This window comes from Sceloporus occidentalis, unplaced genomic scaffold (genome assembly GCF_023333645.1).
Source record: "Sceloporus occidentalis isolate IW3139 unplaced genomic scaffold, rSceOcc1.0.p SCAF_6, whole genome shotgun sequence".
Classification (NCBI taxonomy): Eukaryota; Metazoa; Chordata; class Lepidosauria; order Squamata; family Phrynosomatidae; genus Sceloporus; species Sceloporus occidentalis.
Genome location: NW_028316986.1, coordinates 79,551,105 through 79,571,338, shown reverse-complemented (window position 1 = coordinate 79,571,338; position 20,234 = coordinate 79,551,105). Strand labels below are relative to the sequence as shown.

At 38.9% G+C, this 20,234-nt stretch overlaps 1 protein-coding gene across 2 annotated transcripts in view; it reads left to right on the top strand.

Annotated features, from left to right (window-relative positions):
- Positions 1–15,061, top strand: part of OPRM1 (opioid receptor mu 1) — a 37,912-nt gene extending 22,851 nt beyond the window's left edge. The window contains exons 3-4 of one of the 2 annotated variants that reach the window (XM_089530166.1): positions 1,602–2,122; positions 13,218–15,061. In XM_089530166.1, coding sequence (XP_089386292.1) covers positions 1,602–2,122; positions 13,218–13,256 — 560 coding nt within the window. In that variant the 3' untranslated portion in view covers positions 13,257–15,061. Of the gene's footprint in view, positions 1–1,601; positions 2,954–13,217 lie in introns of those variants that run through there. The other variant, XM_089530167.1, reaches the window with a different exon arrangement.
- Positions 15,062–20,234: the final 5,173 nt, after the last annotated feature.

Here is a 20,234-nt window from a genome sequence, read left to right as displayed (position 1 = left end):
AAAAATCATGTAAAAGGTATTCAAAAGTTAAAAATAAAGTAGCCCACCCCCCAAGAAGGCTTCCTGTGAGTAAATACATATTAAAAGTCTGCTTAAACAGAAAGGACTGTGCCTGTGGATGAAATGAGAGCTGGAAGACTAGCCTCCCATGGAAGGGAATACTGAGGATGGGAGCAGCTACTGAGAAGACCTTCTGCCTTGTCTTCCACAAGTGAGCTCATGATGGTGGCAGGACCAAGCAAAAAGAGACTCACCATTCAGCTGCTGATTCAGTGGGTCTATTCAGATTGCGATGACCCAAGAGGATTCATGCCATAAACAATTAAGTTTTCCAAATAGCGTTGCTTTTGTATCTGTATTTCTTATCCCCCCCCAAAAAAAAAAAAATATCAGCAGGAGAGCCATTCAGGGTTGGAAGTGGAGTGAGAGGTGAGTATTGACCCCCACATCAAGATCCCAATTAAAATCGCCTCTGCCCCAATTTTCAAGGTTGGAGAGCAAGGCAGTCCAACTTGCATCAAAATGTTATTTAGATCACAGAAAATTGAAAAGAGAGTTGCTGTTTCACAATTCAAGACTGAGCATCAGTGAGTTCATATTTGCAAGCAACCTCTGCTTCTAGAGAAACCTTTCCTAAGGATGGTGCCCACCAGATGTGGGCTATGATGGCTAGGAATGATGAGAGTTGCTATACCAACCTGCTCTAAAGAATGGAACAAACACTGATGATGTCTCCTGTTACTTCACTGCTACAATTGGCTTCCGGGCGCAATACAAGGTGTTGGTTATAACCTATAAAGCCCTAAATGGCTTGGGCCCAGGGTACTTGGAGGACCGCCTCTCCCCATACAATCCGCCCCGCACTCTCCGGTCGGGTGGGAAACAGCTTTTGAGAGTTCCTGTCACGAGATATGTGATGTCTGCACATAGGGCTTTTTCTGCTTTGGCCCCGCAGGCTTGGAACTCTCTCCCTGTTGAGCTCCGCTCAGCCCCCTCCCTAGAGTCTTTTAGAAAAAACCTAAAGACTCATTTTTTCCGCCTTGCTTTCCGCCATGTCCCTTAATTCCACTCTTCTCCTTTATGCTGTTGTAATTGTAATGTAATGGATGTCTTTGGGGTTATTGCTGTTATTAGTTTTAATGGTTTTAAAAGGTGATTGAATGATGGATATTTTTATTGTTGTATTTTATTGCTTAATGTGGGGGGGATTTCTTTTATTGGATTTGTTGTATCATATTTTAACTGATTGTAAACCGCTGTGATCATTGGAATAGCGGTATACAAATAAAGATTCATTCATTCATTCATTCACTTCCTCCTTACAGGCATCCTGCCTTCACCTTGCATAAACTCTCATGTCACCTCATTTCAAGATATATCCCATTGTCAACACTTTGTCAAAAGTGAGGGTGTTTCAAAAGAGGGAATGCTTTTACAGAACATATGAGAATAGAAACAAATGTAGTAAGGCATTTTAACAGGTTTCTATTTTCTTGTGATATAATTATGGATTTGAATTGGTGTTGGGATAGGGGAAAGAAGAAAGATTAATGGAAAATCAACATTTGTTAAAATACGCTTCTTTTTTCTTCTTTTTATAGGATCTGTTGATTGTACACTTACATTCTCGCATCCAGCATGGTACTGGGAAAACCTACTGAAAATCTGTGTTTTCATCTTTGCCTTCATTATGCCAGTCTTAATCATTACAGTGTGCTATGGACTCATGATTTTACGCCTAAAGAGTGTGCGAATGCTCTCTGGCTCTAAGGAAAAGGATAGGAATCTCCGAAGGATCACCAGGATGGTGCTCGTAGTAGTGGCTGTCTTCATTATCTGCTGGACCCCCATTCATATTTATGTGATCATTAAAGCACTGGTCCATATTCCTGAAACTACTTTCCAGACAGTATCCTGGCATGTCTGCATTGCTTTAGGGTATACAAATAGCTGCCTTAATCCCGTCCTTTATGCATTTCTAGATGAGAACTTCAAAAGGTGTTTCAGAGAATTTTGCATTCCAACAGCTTCAACCATTGAGCAACAAAACTCCACCCGTGTTCGACAAAACACTCGTGACCATGCTTCCACTGCCAACACAGTGGATAGAACTAACCAGCAGGTATGACTAGCAGTGGAGATGTTATCTCTGGATTCAGAAATTCCTCCTGGAGATGACATGAATTCTGAAATTACCATCTTTACTGATGTATAGCATTTGGCAATTTTATTGTGCCCATTTGGTTTTCCTACCCTAGCTGGAGCAAAAATATTAAAGGAAATGCTAATCCATCTGAGCCAGATTCCAAAAAGCTAGGGAGTTTTCAGATGAACCAGGCCCTGTCTGTGACTCCATGTGTTGTTAAGAAAGAAAAACATACTTTTCTGATGTTTATCCACAGAAAGTGTGTTCTTGCTCAGCCTTGTAGAAGTATACATATTAAGAGTTGCTTGCACCAGATCAAGGCACTGGTGCATGTATCTAAAGACTATGAGCCCTAACTGACAACTGGCCTCACAGCCTGATCTGCAGGTTGTTTAACAGTCCTGCTCATTTAAATTCCTGGCTGCAGAGGTGCAGTCAGGTAATGCTAGACTCTCTTGAGTCATTTGAGGGAAACCATATGTAGGCAGTAATATGCATTTAAGACAGCTCTTCTCTGACTGAGGGCCCTCTGGTTCATCCTGCTATGTAGGTCCCTGAGCATCTGCCCCAAATCCTGCCTTGACAGCTCCAATAACTAATAAGATACATCTTTATAGATTATCTATCATACCTGTGGATGATGCAGCACTGTCATAACTCTTCCTTCATGAATACACTTTGATTACCTGTTTTCCCTTGTGTGTCTTTGTGAGCAAGTAAACAACAAAGTGATTAGGCTGTTTTTTCACTGGAAAGAATTGTAAGATCAGCAGTCTTTCATGTATTAAAGCACAATGGGAAGATAGTTTTTTGTGGGTTTATCGGGCTATGTGGCCATGTTCCAGAAAAGTTTCTTCCTGAAGTTTCGCCGATATCTGTGGCTGGCATCTTCAGAGAATGCTTTGCCTGGAAAAAGTGGGTGTATATATACTGTGTGAGCCTGGGAATGCAGGAGTGATTTGCATGTGTATTGTTCTGTGCTGATGGCCGGCCTCAGGCTGAGAGGCTAATGCATTCCCAGGCTCACACAGTATATATACACCCACTTTTTCCAGGCCAGCATGCTCTGAAGATGCCAGCCACAGATGCTGGCGAAACGTCAGGAAGAAACTTTTCTGGAACATGGCCACATAGCCCGAAAAACCCACAAAAAACTATGGATACCAGCCATGAAAGCCTTCGACTTTACAATGGGAAGATGTTTTTTATGCACAAGCTTGTGTGGGCTAAATTCATAAAAAACATACTTCTCATATCTCCTGTTCACATGAATAACCTACATAATTAATTCAACCCATGCAGTTAAGAAAAGCTGTTGTTCTTCTCAATGACATATTTGTGTTCCTTTCATATTAAAGAGTAATTAGATATAATTGATTTCCTATACACAACACACACACACTTTCAGATTCTTTCTCCACATCAGTAGAGGGGAAATGTTAGCTCTGCAGATGTTTTGGACTACAACTCTAAGAATTCTGGCTGGACTTGATGAGAATTTTAGGTCAAAATATCTGGAAAGTCAAATTTTCCTCTCCCCTGCTCTCTACATAGTGAAATGTTCTTTTATTTTTCTTTGATCCTCCAATGGGGGGTGGGGTGGGTGGGTGAGTGTGTACTGACAGGGCATATAAATATTCATTATGTATGAATGGTGGGAATATAGCAATGGTGGTAGATGGGTCTTAACTTTAAACACACTGGCAGTTGAGCCAACAGTTGATACAGTACTAGTGCTCTGGATAGGGAAAGACAGTGTGGTGGCACATGAACCTGTTTTGTAAGCAGACTTCAGAGCTGAAGGTCAAATCTTTCTGACTGAGGCCTGCTCACAATATTCCTGAGGTAGAATTATCACATATTTTTTAAAAGCTGGTTCTTGATAGTTGAATTGTTCACTGACTTTGAATGATGTCTGAAACTTGAGCTGAACTGGGTGGCTTTGAACCCTGTCTAATGCCTCCCAAGATGAAGTGGATTTTCTTATGAAGTGACCTAACTGATAGCTTCATTAAACTGACACTTAATATGGGATTCAGTATTTGGAAAGGAAGAGTGGACAAAAATAATAATAATGTTTTTGGATTTCATTTCTGTAACAGTGCCAATAATGGATGAGAAAGGGAGTTTAAATAACTATGATCTATTTTCTAATCCTAAGGCATATTTTGCAAAATTGTCTCCAAGCACCGTTCCTTGGGATCTTGAGATGGCCTTTCTGCCTGTGTCACCATGCTTCACTATTTAAAATGTCTTTCAGACATCACAACTCCCTGACCACTATAGCTATGCTTCTGTAGCTTTTACAGTTTTCTTGTCTGGAAATATTCATATGCATGGAGCAGAATCTATCTCTTCCCCCATGCCCCAGTTTTTGAGTCAGTACAAATCCCTAATTGAAATATTCTGGGTAACTAAGGTCACCATCTGGCCAGCTTGGGAGCACAGCGCTTATATGCTGCATGTTCCCACGCTACCCTGAAGCCACCCAGAGGTTGGCTGGCCACCTAGGCTTCAAAGTGCTCAGGCAGCATGGCACTTATATGCTGCATGCTGCCAAAGAGCCTCAAAGCCACCATGGTGCCACTCCAGTGGCATGGCATTTATATGCTGCATGCCTTTGGAGCACCTTGAAGCTGACATGGGGCTGCAGCAGGATGGGAAAAGTCACCTTTCCTCTGCCTAAAAAGGAGCAGATCTTTGCCACTTCTTTTTTGGCCAGCTTCAAGGTGGATTGGGGCCATGGCCACAGCCCCAAACCATCTTTGGAAGGGACAGCTTCAAGCCACCCCTTCCATACATTTGTTTCACCATCAGTCCACAGCAAGTAGCAAATCTATGTTGGACTTTCATTTCTTTCTTTCATTTTTTTTCAAGGCAAAATTGCATTTCTTCAAGACAGACCTGCCTTTCTTTTCAAAAGTATGTATCAGAATAGGAAAAATTACTTGAGGGAAAGAATAAAGCAACAATATCTTACCTAATGTATGAAACAGACCGCCCCAAAAGCCCGGGCTGGTGGCGGCTGGTTTTCCTGTGGAGGGACGCCACAGCAGCCAAACTTCCTGGCATCCCTCCATCCCAAAAAGAACCCAGAAAAACTGGGTTCTTTTTCAGATTCCGCACGCACATCATGAATGCACCACTGGCACACTCATGATGTAAGCAACGCACAGTGATGTCTGTATGCTGCACATTGCTTATGTCAAGATGGCAGCCTGTGTGGACAGGAGGCCGGCATGATGGTGCCGGCGGCACGTTTTAGGCTTCCGGAGCTTGCGGTTGCCGTGCGCTCCAGAACCCTAGAATTGACCCAAGGACGGCGCTTCCTGCCCGTCTATCCTGTGCCTAAAATACCAAAAAGACCTAAGCCAGCTAAGATTTGTAGAGAAATTATACACAATATTTTTCAATTTGTCATGTCCAACCCGCAAATGCACAAATAAGAAATTGAAATTACTATTAGAACTCTAAATAGCAATTAGTGGCTGCATTTCCATTTGATAATTACAGTGCTGTGACAATTAATTAAGCTTATCCCAATAATCTCCTTCATGTTTAATTAGTTTTGCCCCAGTGAATATCAAGACTGTCTTTAATTTTCAGGTTAAATGGTAGCAATCCTAATATATTGTGTATTACCCTAATCTCTCACTATAGCAGTTCTCACTTGATTTGCCTTCCATTTTGCAATCCAGTATTATAGCCAGCATTGTTGGCATCTTAAATACAGTTGTCCCTCAGTATCCATGGATTCAACCACACACACAGCTGGAAAATATTCAAAAAAACTTGTAAATTCCAAAAAAGCAAACCTCGATTTTGTCATTTCATATAAGGGCCATCATGTGTATTTAATGGGAATTGAGCATCCAAGGATTTTGGTATCCATGGGGGTTTCTGGAACCAAACCCCAGTGGATAACATGGCCCACTGTGAATATATACGTTCTCTGTATGCTTTTACACAGTTGGGCATTTTTGTCTGATGTAGAGAGCCCACATTCAATTCAGTGTTACAGAAGCAAAATACACATGTAGTGCCACGGTGCATACAGATCTGTGTTACACATGGACACATCTTATACATTGCACATATATGCACCATGTTCATTGCACATGCATGTGTACATGGGTTGGGTTGTGCATTCAGTTGCATATATGGTATCTTTGTTCAGTTCTGGAATATTGAGATTCAACATAAATTTTGCACAGCACAAATAATATGTTATTCTGCTTGTGGAGATTCATGCTCCACAACCCTGATGTAAGATTTTGGCCAATATTTTCATCAAGTTTAACAAAGAAGTACAGTTTTTACATCATACACTAGCAGAAGGACATACAAATGTAACAGACTACTTCAGTTGAAAGTCAATATCCTGTTCATCTTAATTATACACAAAGAGACACCACACGCTTTATCTCTTGTCTGTGTTTAAGCTCAAGTGTAGAGATCAGAAAGCCAAAATGGTAATAATGTTAAAAGTGAGAATATGGCAACTTTGCCAAGACCTTACAAAAAGATGTGTTCCAACAGGAAATGTGTGTGCCAGTATCTGATGACTTGAAATGTGGTATCATCAGAAGGACCTTAAGAGTTAATCTAATGTATAAAATGGGTTTTATTCACAAGCCTGCTACTTAAAAAAGCCCTATACATTTCTAGGATTTAGGATCTATTGAGCACATATTTCATTTGATGTACTTCAGAAGATTCCTAACACTCTTCCAGTGAATTTATGTTGGTTTATATTCTCTAAATCACATGGACATTTGTTGACTTAAATTGCATAATATTTCACATGTAATGCAATTCATGATTACTTTCACATTGACCTTTCAATTATGGCTTTAAAGAAGACTTTACTTGAAGAAAGACATGTTCATTAAACTGGTATCTTTTGACTGTTAAGCAGAATAGGCACTTAATACAAGTTCATTCTGATATTTAGCTGTTAGTACCTTTCTAACAGTTGTACAGAGTGAGTAACAGACCGATCTCTTCATTAGGTAGAGGAAAAAAACAAATTTCATTTTGTATAACATTAGAGGAAAACAGAATGGTTAATATGAAAATGTTTTATAAATTTTATTTATTTTTTTACATACACACACACACACACACACACATAGAGAGAGAGAGAGAGTAAACAACAGTATAATATAATATAATATACAAAGAGAAACAAGGAAAAAAAGAAAAATCATATACAAATGTAATAAGGAGGGGGGAATAAGTAACTAGGAAAGATAAAAGTTACTTCCAATCTCCTCTTTAGGGCTTATTAAACTATATTAAAAATAAAATCTATCAATACCTCTCTTCTATCCAAAAAAACCCCTATCAACCTCCTTTCTATATCTTACAAATATTAATCATCCATTTTAAATCTTTTGCAATCAAAGATGTAATGCCTAGCAGAAAGTCAGTCAAATATCAATATATATTTGCTACTAAGTATTACAGTTGGTCCTTCCCTTATGCAGGGGATCTGTTCCAGACCCCTCTGTGTAAGGGAAAAACTGCGTAAACTCGAGCACCATTGGAAACAATGGGGCTCGTTCTTGTGGCACACACCTGGCGCACCACAAGGCACACACCACGGGCGCACCCCATTGCTTCTTCTGGGGCCGAGAGAAATATTTCTGGCACAGCTTCCAGCATTTTCCCATCCTCAGTCTCCTCCTTCAACCCAAAGTTCAGTCTAAATTTCATTCCAAAATTCTTAGATGTCATTTATCATTGATTTAAATTCCTGTTATATCTCTTGCTATATACCTGACACAGAATCCTCTTCCCAGAATTGTATTTTTGCCCTTCTCTTAAACCAGATCTTGGCATGCAAAGGGTTAACCCTTCTCACACCACAACAACTCTTCCAATAAAATATAACAGTAACACAACCCCATGATTAAGCTCTCATATTACTGAGGTTGTTTTCAAGGAGAAGACTCTTCCAGTCAAAATAATTCTGCTTGCTCAAAACAAGCCAGTCTCATTCTTTTAATCCATTTTGACTTGCTAGCTATTTATGAAAGCTATTCCAAACTTTAGAAATTTACTTCATAAATCCATGTTGCTATATCCTTTATCCACAAAGGTTTTTTTACACACAAATGTATCCATTAATTAATTACTTAATTAATTAATAATTTCTGACTTCAGTCTGAGATCTTTAAACCTCTTAGAAGTAATTCTCAAGATCTCATCCATTAATGTGAAAGGCAGAACACTCACACAGGTATTGATGACAACCAATGTTATCATTGATTATGATTACTGATGATCAAATATTCATTTTTCATGCTATAATCCCATTATTGTTAAAACAATAATTAGAAAAAGAAAGCATAATTGCTGTCTTAATGTCCACAAAGATTTGCATGCAGCTGGATAATCTGATGGAGTATATCCTGCAGTCCTCCTCTCCCTTAATTCATGGTGGACTACTACAGTCCCCATGAGCTTGGTGAAGTTTTTGGAGTTTGGTGGGTGATCTCCTTGTCCCCTCTTTTGACTGAAGGATTAAATCACCAGCTGGAACTTTCATCCAGACTGATGAAACACCACTGAGACTGCTCTGTATTATGGAACCCCATGAAAAAGATGTCTATTGGACGTCATACATTTTAGATTTATAGGGCCAAAATCTGAGCTGTGATGCAGTGGAACCTTGGATAGCTCAATGGGGCTATGCTAGTTTACAGGATGAAATTCTGTCTCAAATTGTCCACTTTCTGTGATAAGAGCTTCCATTACCACTGCTATTATTTATTACTGAGACCTTTTTAATGTTTTCAAGTACAGTAGAATGTTCGTGAGAAGAATCCTTGAGACAAACTCTAGGCAATCAACCAAAAGCATCTTCTCAAAATTTGAGTCAAAAAGTGAAGTACTGTATCAGCTTCAGAGCTTAATGGGTCTACAAGTGAACTTTCTTCAATCCATCAGTCTCACTCATCAGGGCAGGAAGAATCATGTGTGGTGCTAGAAAAGGAAAAGGCAAAGAAAAGATTGAAAACTATTTATGGAGAGCTCAATGGTGTTCTTGAAAACAAGAAGTACAGATTAATCTGTTTCTAGGGAAGACACATCATGGACAAAAAGGTTTAAGGGTGGAAAAGAGAGTTGTATATTGATTGCGAAGAGTAGGTCCGTTCCAATACCTCATAACCAATGGTTTTCTACTGCTAAAACTCCGTTCATTTGAAATCTGAAGAGCAAACATATATAGCCCTTGTGGTCTCTTCCAACTCTATGAGTCTATGATTCTGTGTATACAGCTTTAATTTTTTCTCATTTAGTCTTGTAGCTGTTGATCTTCTTTCTGAAACAATGGGTCACCAACTTTTGCTTATTGATCTTCCATGTGGATATTGTGATATTTTAACTCATAGTATTCATACCTGTATTGCTGTATGCAAAAACATACCATGCAGTGGTGTGCCTCTGTTACCTCTAGATCAGACTACAGACCCCCAAGTCAGACTGAGGAATTGGATGATGCCTTTCTAGAACAGATGACCACACAGTCAGAAAAGAGAGATGTAGTAGTGATGGGTGACTTCAACTACCCTGATATTTGTTGGAAGTCAAACTCAGCCAAATCCTCAAGGTCTAGTAAATTCCTCACTTGCCTCGAAGACAATTTCATTGTCCAAAAGGTGGAAGAGGCAACAAGGGGGTCAGCTATTTTAGATCTGATCCTAACCAACAAGGATGATTTGGTTAATGGGGTGCAAGTGGTGGGATCCTTAGGTGGAAGTGACCATGTTCTCCTGGAGTTTGTTATACTGTACAATGGAAAGGAGAAGCCAGGCATAGTCAGACACGCATCCTAGACTTTAGGAGAGCGGGTTTCAGTAAACTTAGAGAAATACTGGGGGTGATCCCATGGTCAGAAATACTAAAAGAGAAGGGAGTTCAAGATGGATGGGAGTTTCTCAAAAGGGAGATACTGAAGGCACAAATTAAAACAGTTCCAGTGAGAAAGAAAAATGGGAGGTGTCGCAAGAACCCAGGATGGATGACCAAGGAACTTTCAGCTCAGCTGAATTTTAAACGGAACATGTATAAGAAATGGAAAAATGGGGAAATCACCAAAGAGGAATTCAAACAAATAGCTAGCAAGTGTAGAGATAAGGTCAGAAAAGCTAAAGCACAGAATGAACTCAGGCTTTCTAGAGAGGTTAAGAACAACAAAAAGGGCTTTTATGGATATGTCCGCAGCAAAAGGAAGAAGAAGGAAATGCGTGGAGAAGATGGCAAAATGCTAACAGAAGACAGAGGAAAGGCAGAATTACTCAACACCTTCTTTGCCTCAGTCTTCTCAGAAAAGGCAAAGGGAACTCAACCTTAGGATAAAGGAGCAGAGGACAGAATAGGGGAATTTCAGCACAAAATAAGTAAAGAGATAGTACAGGAATTCCTTGTTAATCTAAATGAATGTAAGTCTCCAGGACCAGATGAGCTACATCCAAGGATATTAAAAGAACTGGCAAAAGTAATATCGGAGCCATTGGCAATAATCTTTGAGAACTCCTGGAGAATAGGAGAAGTCCCAGCAGACTGGAGGAGGGCAAACGTTGTCCCCATCTTCAAAAAGGGGAAGAAAGTGGATCCCAACAATTATCGTCCAGTTAGTCTGACATCAATCCCAGGAAAGATTCTATAGCAGATAATTAAACAGAGAGTCTGTGAACATCTAGAAAGCAATGCCATAATCACAAAAAGTCAACATGGGTTTCAGAGAAACAAATCATGCCAGACAAATCTGATCTCTTTCTTTGATAAAATTACTAGCTTGGTAGATGAAGGGAATGCTCTGGATATAGTATATCTTGATTTCAGTAAGGCCTTTGACAGGATTCCCCATGACTTTCTTGCAAACAAGCTTGTAAAATGTGGGCTAGACAAGGCAACTGTTACATGGGTTTGTAATTGGTTGACCGGACGAACCCAAAGGGTGCTCAACAATGGCACCTTTTCATCCTGGAGAGAAGTGACCAGTGGAGTCCCACAGGGCTCTATCCTGGGCCCAGTACTGTTCAACATCTTTATCAAGGACTTGGAGGAAAAAATTGGGGGAATACTTATCAAATTTGCAGATGACACCAAATTAGGAGGAATAGCTAATACTCCAGAGGACAGGATCAAAATTCAAAATGACTTGAATAGAGTAGAAAGCTGGGCCACAGCTAACAAAATGAACTTCAACAGGGAGAAATGTAAGGTACTGCACTTAGGGCAAAAAAATGAAATGCACAGATATAGGATGGGGGACACCTGGCTTAAGAAGACAACATGTGAAAGGGATCTAGGAGTCCAAGTAGACCACAAGTTGAACATGAGTCAACAGTGCGATGCGGCAGCTAACAAGGCCAATGCGATTTTAGGCTGCATCAATAGAAGTATAGTGTCTAGATCAAGGGAAGTAATAGTGCCACTATATTCTGCTCTGGTCAGGCCCCACCTGGAATATTATGTCCAGTTCTGGGCGCCACAATTCAAAAAGGACATTGAGAAACTGGAGCATGTCCAAAGGAGGGCGACTAAAATGGTGAAGGGTCTGGAAACCTTGCCCTATGAGGAACGCCTTAGGGAGCTGGGGTTGTTTAGCCTGGAGAAGAGAAGGTTAAGAGGTGATATGATAGCCCTGTTTAAATATTTGAAGGGATGTCATATTGAGGAGGGAGCAAGCTTGTTTTCTGCTGCTCCAGAGACTAGGACCCGGAGCAATGGATGCAAGCTGCAGGAAAAGAGATTCCACCTCAACATTAGGAGGAACTTCCTGACAGTAAGGGCTGTTTGACAGTGAAACACACTTCCTCAGAGTGTAGTGGAGTCTCCCTCCTTGGAGGTCTTCAAACGGAGGCTGGATGGTCATCTGTCAGGGATGCTTTGATTTGGATTCCCTGCATGGCAAGGGGTTGGACTGGATGGGCCTTGTGGTCTCTTTCAACTCTATGATTCTATGATTCTATGATTCTATGATTCTAGAATTATTATCCAGGCTGTACCCAGCACCTCAGTCCTGCTAAATGATCGGGATCTGGGTGTGGCTTCAAGCCTATGTCAAAAGATAGTTATGGAATATGGGGAGCATGGATGTCGGAAAGGTTCTACTCAATTAAAGTTTTAAATATCGGCATCATATCATATATTGCATGAGGCTGACATAGAATGAAAGGAGGCCTGTGGAGCTTAAAATCTACCATTTTCCCTGAAGAAACAACAGGGCAAGGGAATAAAAGTGAACAGTTAAGAAAAGTTAATTTTGTGGACATCAACTCCCAAAACTTCCAGGCCAGGTGGGGAAGTTCTGGGAGGTAGGAAAGGCAGAGATAAATGCAGAAAAAAATATTCTTTCAATGACAGACTGAGTGACAATTGAGCACAGGAATGAGGTACATGGGTTAAAAATGTCATGGGGGAAATGGATCTGGAGGAAGGATTTAAAGGAAAAGAGTGAGATGGCATCACCCACATGCTCTGGCAAACAATTACAAGTTTATGGGGAAGCAAAGGGGATGGAAGGTGGCCTTTGGAGGGAGCAGAAGCCATCTATATGCCCAAGAATAGTGGAGCTGGAGCTTTAGCTAAATTTAGCTCATTCAGATCACAATGAGCCCAATGAGAGCTGTTGCAAAAATAATGCCTGTGGTTGGGAGGTGGTGACATCGCTATGGCTCGCCCACCAAGCTGTCCAGTGTGTCACAGTGGTTTATCTTACACACAACAACTCCTCAATATACCAGAGGCCATTTGTGTTCCATCTTCCAGTAGCATGATACCTCAAGGTTGATGATGGACTAAGTCAGGATCGTCAACTTTTTCTTTAAAAGATATGTTGTGGAAGAGCAGTCCTGTCTTTTGGGGATTACTTCATTCTGCTTTGTTTGTTTTATGATATGGTGTGAAAGAACAATCCCCTCTTCCTGGGATCACTTCATTCTGCTTTGTTCACTACAAAAGGAAAAGCATGTGCTCAGCAAATTTGTTAAGTGTTGTTTGCAAGCAGCCAGGTAGAGAAATTAGCTCATTTCTCACTGTATTTCTTTCCTTTCAGTTGGAACTTCTGGAAGCTGACACCACGCCACAGCCATGACAGCCTCCCCTCCCCAACCAAAGCCAGTGCCACTGAGTGGCAGTATTATTTGTGGCAGGAAAATGCAGGAGGTGGATTTTTCCCCATCTCTTGCTCACCCCACCTTAAAGCAACTATCTACCTAACTAAAATTTGCATCAGAATGGTTTGCCCCCGAGGCCAGTTTCCATTCTGTATTTTGGAATCAAAGAACTTCAAAATAAAGTCAGATCAAATGAGAACTTGATTCCTATCCTCTAATTTACTAATGTACAGTCCCTACGAATGTACCCATTGCAAACATAATGGATCTTGGGATTGGGCCCACTTTTTTAAAAAACCAGTGTCTAACTGTAGTAGAACAAAATCAAACTAATCACTCCCTGTCCTTTTAGAACCAAAAAAATTTAAGATAATGGGGAAGACAACATGAAGGAGATTATTAGATAGTAGTGTATCCTGTGTATTTGTATGTAGGGATTTGAGTATTTCTTTTAATGCATGTATATTTTGTCATATAATATTTTGTAATCATACAAATATTCATTGCATATAATTGTTTTATGGAGAGGATCTCTTACAAGCTACCTACAATAACAAGACAGATTAAAGCTACCTCTGAGATTTTTTAAATGTATTAGATGAAACTGAAGTCCTCCATTTCATTAAGAACAAAATTTCATCAAGCATCTCCATCCACATTCTGTCTTGACTTGAACATAAAAAGTATCCTTCCCTACATGTATACAAGTATTTGAACTGTAAGATTATAGAATGTTCCTTTGAGGCAGTAGATGATGGAGTATGTGAACATGAACAAAAAAAGTTGTTATGTTGTTTCTGAATTTATGTATATAAAGCAGAGAAACACAATATGCCATGTAAATACCATTGTTGATCTTTCTACAGTGCTACCATTTTGGAAGCAAAACACATGATGATGCTCCATTTTTAAAGGCCTCATTTCTCCAGCTTGACTTTGTTCAAATAGCCTGGTGTATGTGAAGAACCTTTACATTTAAATGATAGAGTAGCTTGTGTGTATATACTATTATAAGTGCTAAATAATCTCTCTGTGTTATGTCTGTGTATAATTATAAGTGTTAAATAGTGAAGCATTTATAAGTATACTTTAAAAATGTATTACCTAAGCAGCAAGAAATTACACATTTCCTTTAAAACTAACACAGCTTTGTGTACATGTACCATGTAAGCTATTCTGTTCCATTAACAATGCTGTCATCTGAATTTCAGTTTTATAACAGCTAAAGTAATTAGCTTACAAAAGCTTTCTCTGTCAAAATAATAGCAACAATCTTGTCTCTGGCATAAGCAATGATAATAATCACATAGATAATTTGTAGCTATATAATATTTTATATTTGCTGTTCAGTGTATGCTGTAATTAAATGGACAATAATTACCCAGGAAGCAAAAAGCATTTAGATGATTTTTTTTATTTTTTTTTAATTCTATTTTTATTTGGTTTTTCTTTTCTTTACATCCTTATTTTCAGTAATCATCAATAAAAGATCATACATATCGTCTATACCTTCCCTTATCCCTTTCCCTTCCCTCCCTTTCCCCCCTTAAACCCCCCACCCTCTTACCCTTCCCCTCCCCTTCCCCCTGTACACATCCTAGTACTTCCAACCTATATAGTCCTTTATAAATTACATATTACTCTTTCGATTTTCCTTTACAATCATCATTCTTCCTTTACATATATCTATATAGATATATGTAAAGCATTTAGATGAATTTGTGTGCATTGTAACGAAGATCATAGCCATTACTACTTCTTCTTCTTTTTTTAAAAAAAACATTCTACAATTGCATTTTCATTGCTGCTTTTTTGCTCAATTATGTAAGTGGCATCTATTGTTTTAAAAAATAGCAAACATTTGTAAAGAAGTCCACTCCTTATTGTGAGTTAAAAGCTGATGTTCAATTAATTATGTAAGATCAATTAATTATTAATGTGTACAGGGCTATGTAAACAATGTCTATGAAAAAGTGCCTTATTTCTCCTTGCATCATAATTTCTTTTTGAAATCATAGAGGGGTTGGGGGCAGTATCAACCAGTGGTGAACCACTTTTCTGTTAATGCAATCACAGTTTTTAATAACTGGTTTGGGACTTTTTTTCTTTTCATACAAAACAGTTCTTTAAAGAGGCCCAGTATCCAACTTAACTGATTCTCACCCTTACCTCTGCATCCACACCAGTTCTCCCTTTGAGAAAATGGCCCAACTGCCTACATGGAGATTTGTCTGAAATCAGTTTGAGAGCAAAAAGGGAATACAGATGGGTGGAAGTGGTGCAGGATCCTAGAACAAAAGATAATGAGAAAAAGGAAGTGAGGAATATGGTCCTTAAAAGGAAGCACACAAAGAGATTTTATGTTACTGGATAACAGTCTTGTCGGCTCTAGGAAAGTGAGCATGAATTATTCAGATGCCCTACTCCTAACACCCACTAAATGAACTATTAGTTCTATAGTATTTTCTCTCTCTCTCTTGCTAATGTAAGTATGGAAATATCGAAGTACGTCACACACACAGACCTGAATTCTATTGTTATACTGGATTAGTGTAGACCCAGTAAATCAATGTGATTTGCCAAAATGTAGACTCAGCATTCATATATCATCCAACTGTCCCATGAAAAGTCCCAATTAATCCTTTACTATCCCACCTTTTCACCTGCTTTTAAAATGTCCCAGTTTCTCTCCCTTCTTGTCACTGTCGTCCTTTATCCTTAGTTTACTTCAGGCAGTACAAACTGAGTTCAGAGTGCAAAACTAGTTTTCACTCAGTGAAATCAATGGGAGAGAGCGGAGAGCAGAATCTTGCTCTTTTCAGTAGGTTTGGGCAAAAGTAAACTGCTGCAGCTTTCTACCTTGTATTTTCTTCCTTGTTACCTTTAGCTATTACTTTTAGCTGTCTTGACTCCACTGTGATGTTAGCTAGCCACATTTATTCCACTTTTCTTCTGTGAAATGTTGGTGACTATACATTCAACATTTGATCATGTGGGTGTGCTCTCATTGAAACTAAACAACAGGATTCAGGCTGCAATGTCATTTATTACCATTTAGTGTTATATGACTAATGTAGACCAGGAATGGGGGAAAAGATTTTAAAACCCTTGCTTTTTCCCTGGTATGTACAACAAGAACTGATTAAACCAACTGTTGTCCAATCTTGTTGCTTCTTGCCTCTTCCCCATCCAAACACTCTTTTTTTTTAAAGGAGAAGGCATTAATGGAGAGGAATGAAAAGAAATATTAGCAGCAACAGATTCCTCCTTCTGTCATTATCCCCATTACAGCACCCCATCCCACCATCACCAAATTCAATATTTTCTAAAATGTTTATCTGTAGGCTTCTATAATGTGATTGCATTTTGGTGTTTTGTTTTTTAATTATATTTTTTCTTAGGCTTGAGTACTAAACTGGTAAGCTATTGCACAGTGATATGAGCATTAGACTACAACTCTGGAGATCAGGTTTTGATTCCTCACTTGACCATAGAAATCCATTGCGTGACCTTGGCTGAGTCACACACTCTCAGCCACAGAAAACCTCATAATAAAATCACCTGAGGGTTGTCATAAGTCAAAAACAACTTGAAGGCACACAACAAATTGCTAATGCTGTGCTCAGGAAAAAAAAATCACCTTGAGCACAGTTTCAACTGAGCTCAGTGGTGCCTCTCTTTCTCTTTCTCTCCTATTTCCAGCATCACCAAGTCTTTCAAAGCTGCAGGTGTGTATAAAACAATTTTAGAAGTGGCATCTCTTTCTTCTGACCTCAAATGGAGAAAAGCTTGCAATAATGCCAGTCCCCCCCCCCCCCACTCTGCTTTCCTTAACTTGCATACTTCTTTTTTTCCAATGACCCCATTTGAAACTGAGAGCTCTTCCGGTGGGGCCAAAGTGTTAAGGGATTGCAGCATAATTGCTCTTGTTCTTGGGTTTGTTTTTGTTTTATTTTTGAATATCCAAATGGTGTTTCTGTTATCACAGACTCTTTTATGGAAATTCCCACCATTAGCTGCCACTTTTTACTTTCACTCTCAAGTTGGTTTCTTTTTCATTCCATGACATATTGGAAAAATACATTCTCTTCTCTTCACCTCCTTTATTTTTTATTGTAGAATTTTCTACAATAATATATTCAATAAAATATTCATTATGTTTTAAAATCCATACTCTTTCTGGAAATATCCCAGGATTCCCTCCCTCCCCACTCGTGTGTGTGTGTGTGTGTGTGTGTGTGTGTGTGTGTTTTCTTTTCCCTCACAATGATCATGTATGATGTCTAGATTTAGGCAACATTTCAGAAATTGCCTTTCACCAATTTCCACTGAGATCTCTATAGTCGAACTGTTAAAATGCTTTAGGAATATTACACTAGTTAACCATTTTGAATATTTTCTTTTATTCATGTTTCCTTCACTTGATCTCAGTTGACTCTACTGTCCTGGGAACAGTTGCTTTGATTCTTAGTGGCAGCCATCTTAGCTAGTTTCAGGATAACAGAACACACCACCATAGAGAGGTATATCTCATTGCTGGAGAGTGGAAATAAAAAGTTCTGGGATGTTACATAAATCTCAAAAAATAAAGAAATAAAATAAAAAATAAAACATTAGAAAGGATAGGAACAAAACCTTTTTTTCCCGTCTATCCAAATGGGTCCAAACTATATCTCAATTAAACAGAAAATGTTTGGAAATTTTTTAGATCAGATCCAGAAAATTACTAAAAACAACCCTCAAAAAGAATGGGATGAGTGACTGAAGAAGTAATAACTACTGACAATAACACAAGGAGCTGTATTGTAAGAACTCATGCTTCTTTAGATTAATCTGGTAGTATCCTGATTAGTTTGTGCTGGGTAAGATTATCTTTATAAACAGAATAATGGCACTGTTGGCATCTACCACTTCATACCCACCAGTGTTGCACAGATAAAAACTGGCATAAGTGCAACCAAGCAGCATCAGAGTATGATTCAGATGGCAAACGTTTTTAATGAAGAAGAACATGTATGCTTAGGAAAGGCTGCAGCAAGTTGCTTTCAGCCTGAGTCTCCTCTCTTTTCTGATGAGTTAACTAATTTTACAAAGGGGGAAAGTGTGAGGAGGAGAGAAAAGCTGGGTCATTTTTAGAAGCAGCTAAAAAAGACTGAGGATTAATTGAGACTGTCCATGCCACATTGGGACAGTTAGAGGGTATGCCACTTTAGCACTAATGCTTTAGAAAGATTTCAATTGGATACATGGGAGGAACAGGACAGAGGACAGAAAGATTCAGGATATGGAGAGGAATGACAAATTCAACATACCCATACTTCTTGTCATTACCCACATGTATTGGCTTTTTTAAAAAAAAAAAATCACCTTACAAGTAGGAACAACATAGTTCAGAATATTGTAGAAAAGAAGAGGAAATAACATGAAACATTGCATGAACAGAAAAACATATATGCATCAACATATTTTTTTTAAAAAAATAAATCAAGAAGTACCACAACAGATACCACACATCTTGACTCCTGTGTCAAGAAAACAAATTGGAAAGAAACTGAGAAAATGGCATTCTACCAAGGAAGGAAATAGGTTGTTAAAGAGTTGAGAATCTACTGGCTAGGGAACTATCTGGGTGAATCCCACCAAATGAGTCTGACAACCATGATATTTAACATTTATGAAGTCCCATTAAAATCTATTTTAAAAGGTAAGTTCACACTTTACTTAGCAGATGAATGAATGTACAGTACATGACTGTACTAAACATACAGAGGCATGCATACACATAATTGGTCATGGTAACACACCTGCTGTATGTTTACAGACATGCATTTCAGACATTGTAGGTGTTGACCAGGAACACCTCTGTTCATAAAATGTGGACCAGCCTTGCAAAAATGGAACAATCAAGATGAATGGTCTGTGTCATCAGGATTGGATTGTACCTATGACCTCGAGGCCAAAATTCATGGAAGACTACTATTTTAACTAAGCACCAATCCAAATTGAGGAGAAAACATTTGCAATCAGAAGGAGAACTCCATTTCAGGCTAGCATTTGGACTGGTCCCAAGATTGGCATCAAAGATTAGACCAGGGCAAGTAAAATAAATCAGATAATCCTGCGAGGAGAAGGCATCCAGAAGAACTGTCCCAGATGTTGTCTGTAGGGAACAAGTCCAAAGGACTATGCTTTACCAAAGAAGATAAATTTGAATCCTCCATGCAATTCCAAAAAGAGCAAAATAATCCAGGATAAACCAGCAGTCATCAATAATCTGCTACATCCAGATTGGTTAAAAAGACCAGAAAGCTTTTTTTTTTTTTTTTTTTTTTGTATGTACTCAAAACTTTGAAAATATCAATAAAAAAAAAAGTGGTCTGGGAAAAAAAAAAAGACCAGAAAGCCCCTGATTTTGCTCCTGTTCTTTCCAATTTTATTTTGGAGTTGTTTTGTACTTGTTTGTACATGCACATTGTGTACATGTTTTGATTATTGTATAATATTTTCTGTCCACTCCCAGTACAATCAGAGACTTTTTATACCAGCTCCCCAGCTTGATTTATTTAAACCAGTATAAAAAAGGGAAAATAATAATAAAACCTAGAGTTATACAGAAGTCATTGGGTGGAAACCAAGAGCCAGACTACAACTTCCTTAATGCCCTAATCAGCAGGAGAGAACTGGAAGTTGTAGTAAAAGTGACCTTCCCAAGCTCTAGGAAGAAGATAAACCCAGCACACAATAAACAAACAAAACAAACCAGCCGTGTATACAATGAACGAGAAGGACAAGAATGCTGCTGGTTTCCTAGAAAGCCTTTTGGCAAGATGAACTTGCAATGCAACAGTGATCTCAACTGGGCCTGCAAACTTAAATGTCACAGTGCTTCCACTCTTCAAAGCAAGCCCAGGGATGTATTCAAGTCATTCACTCCAAGTCTCAAGTCCTTGCAAGAT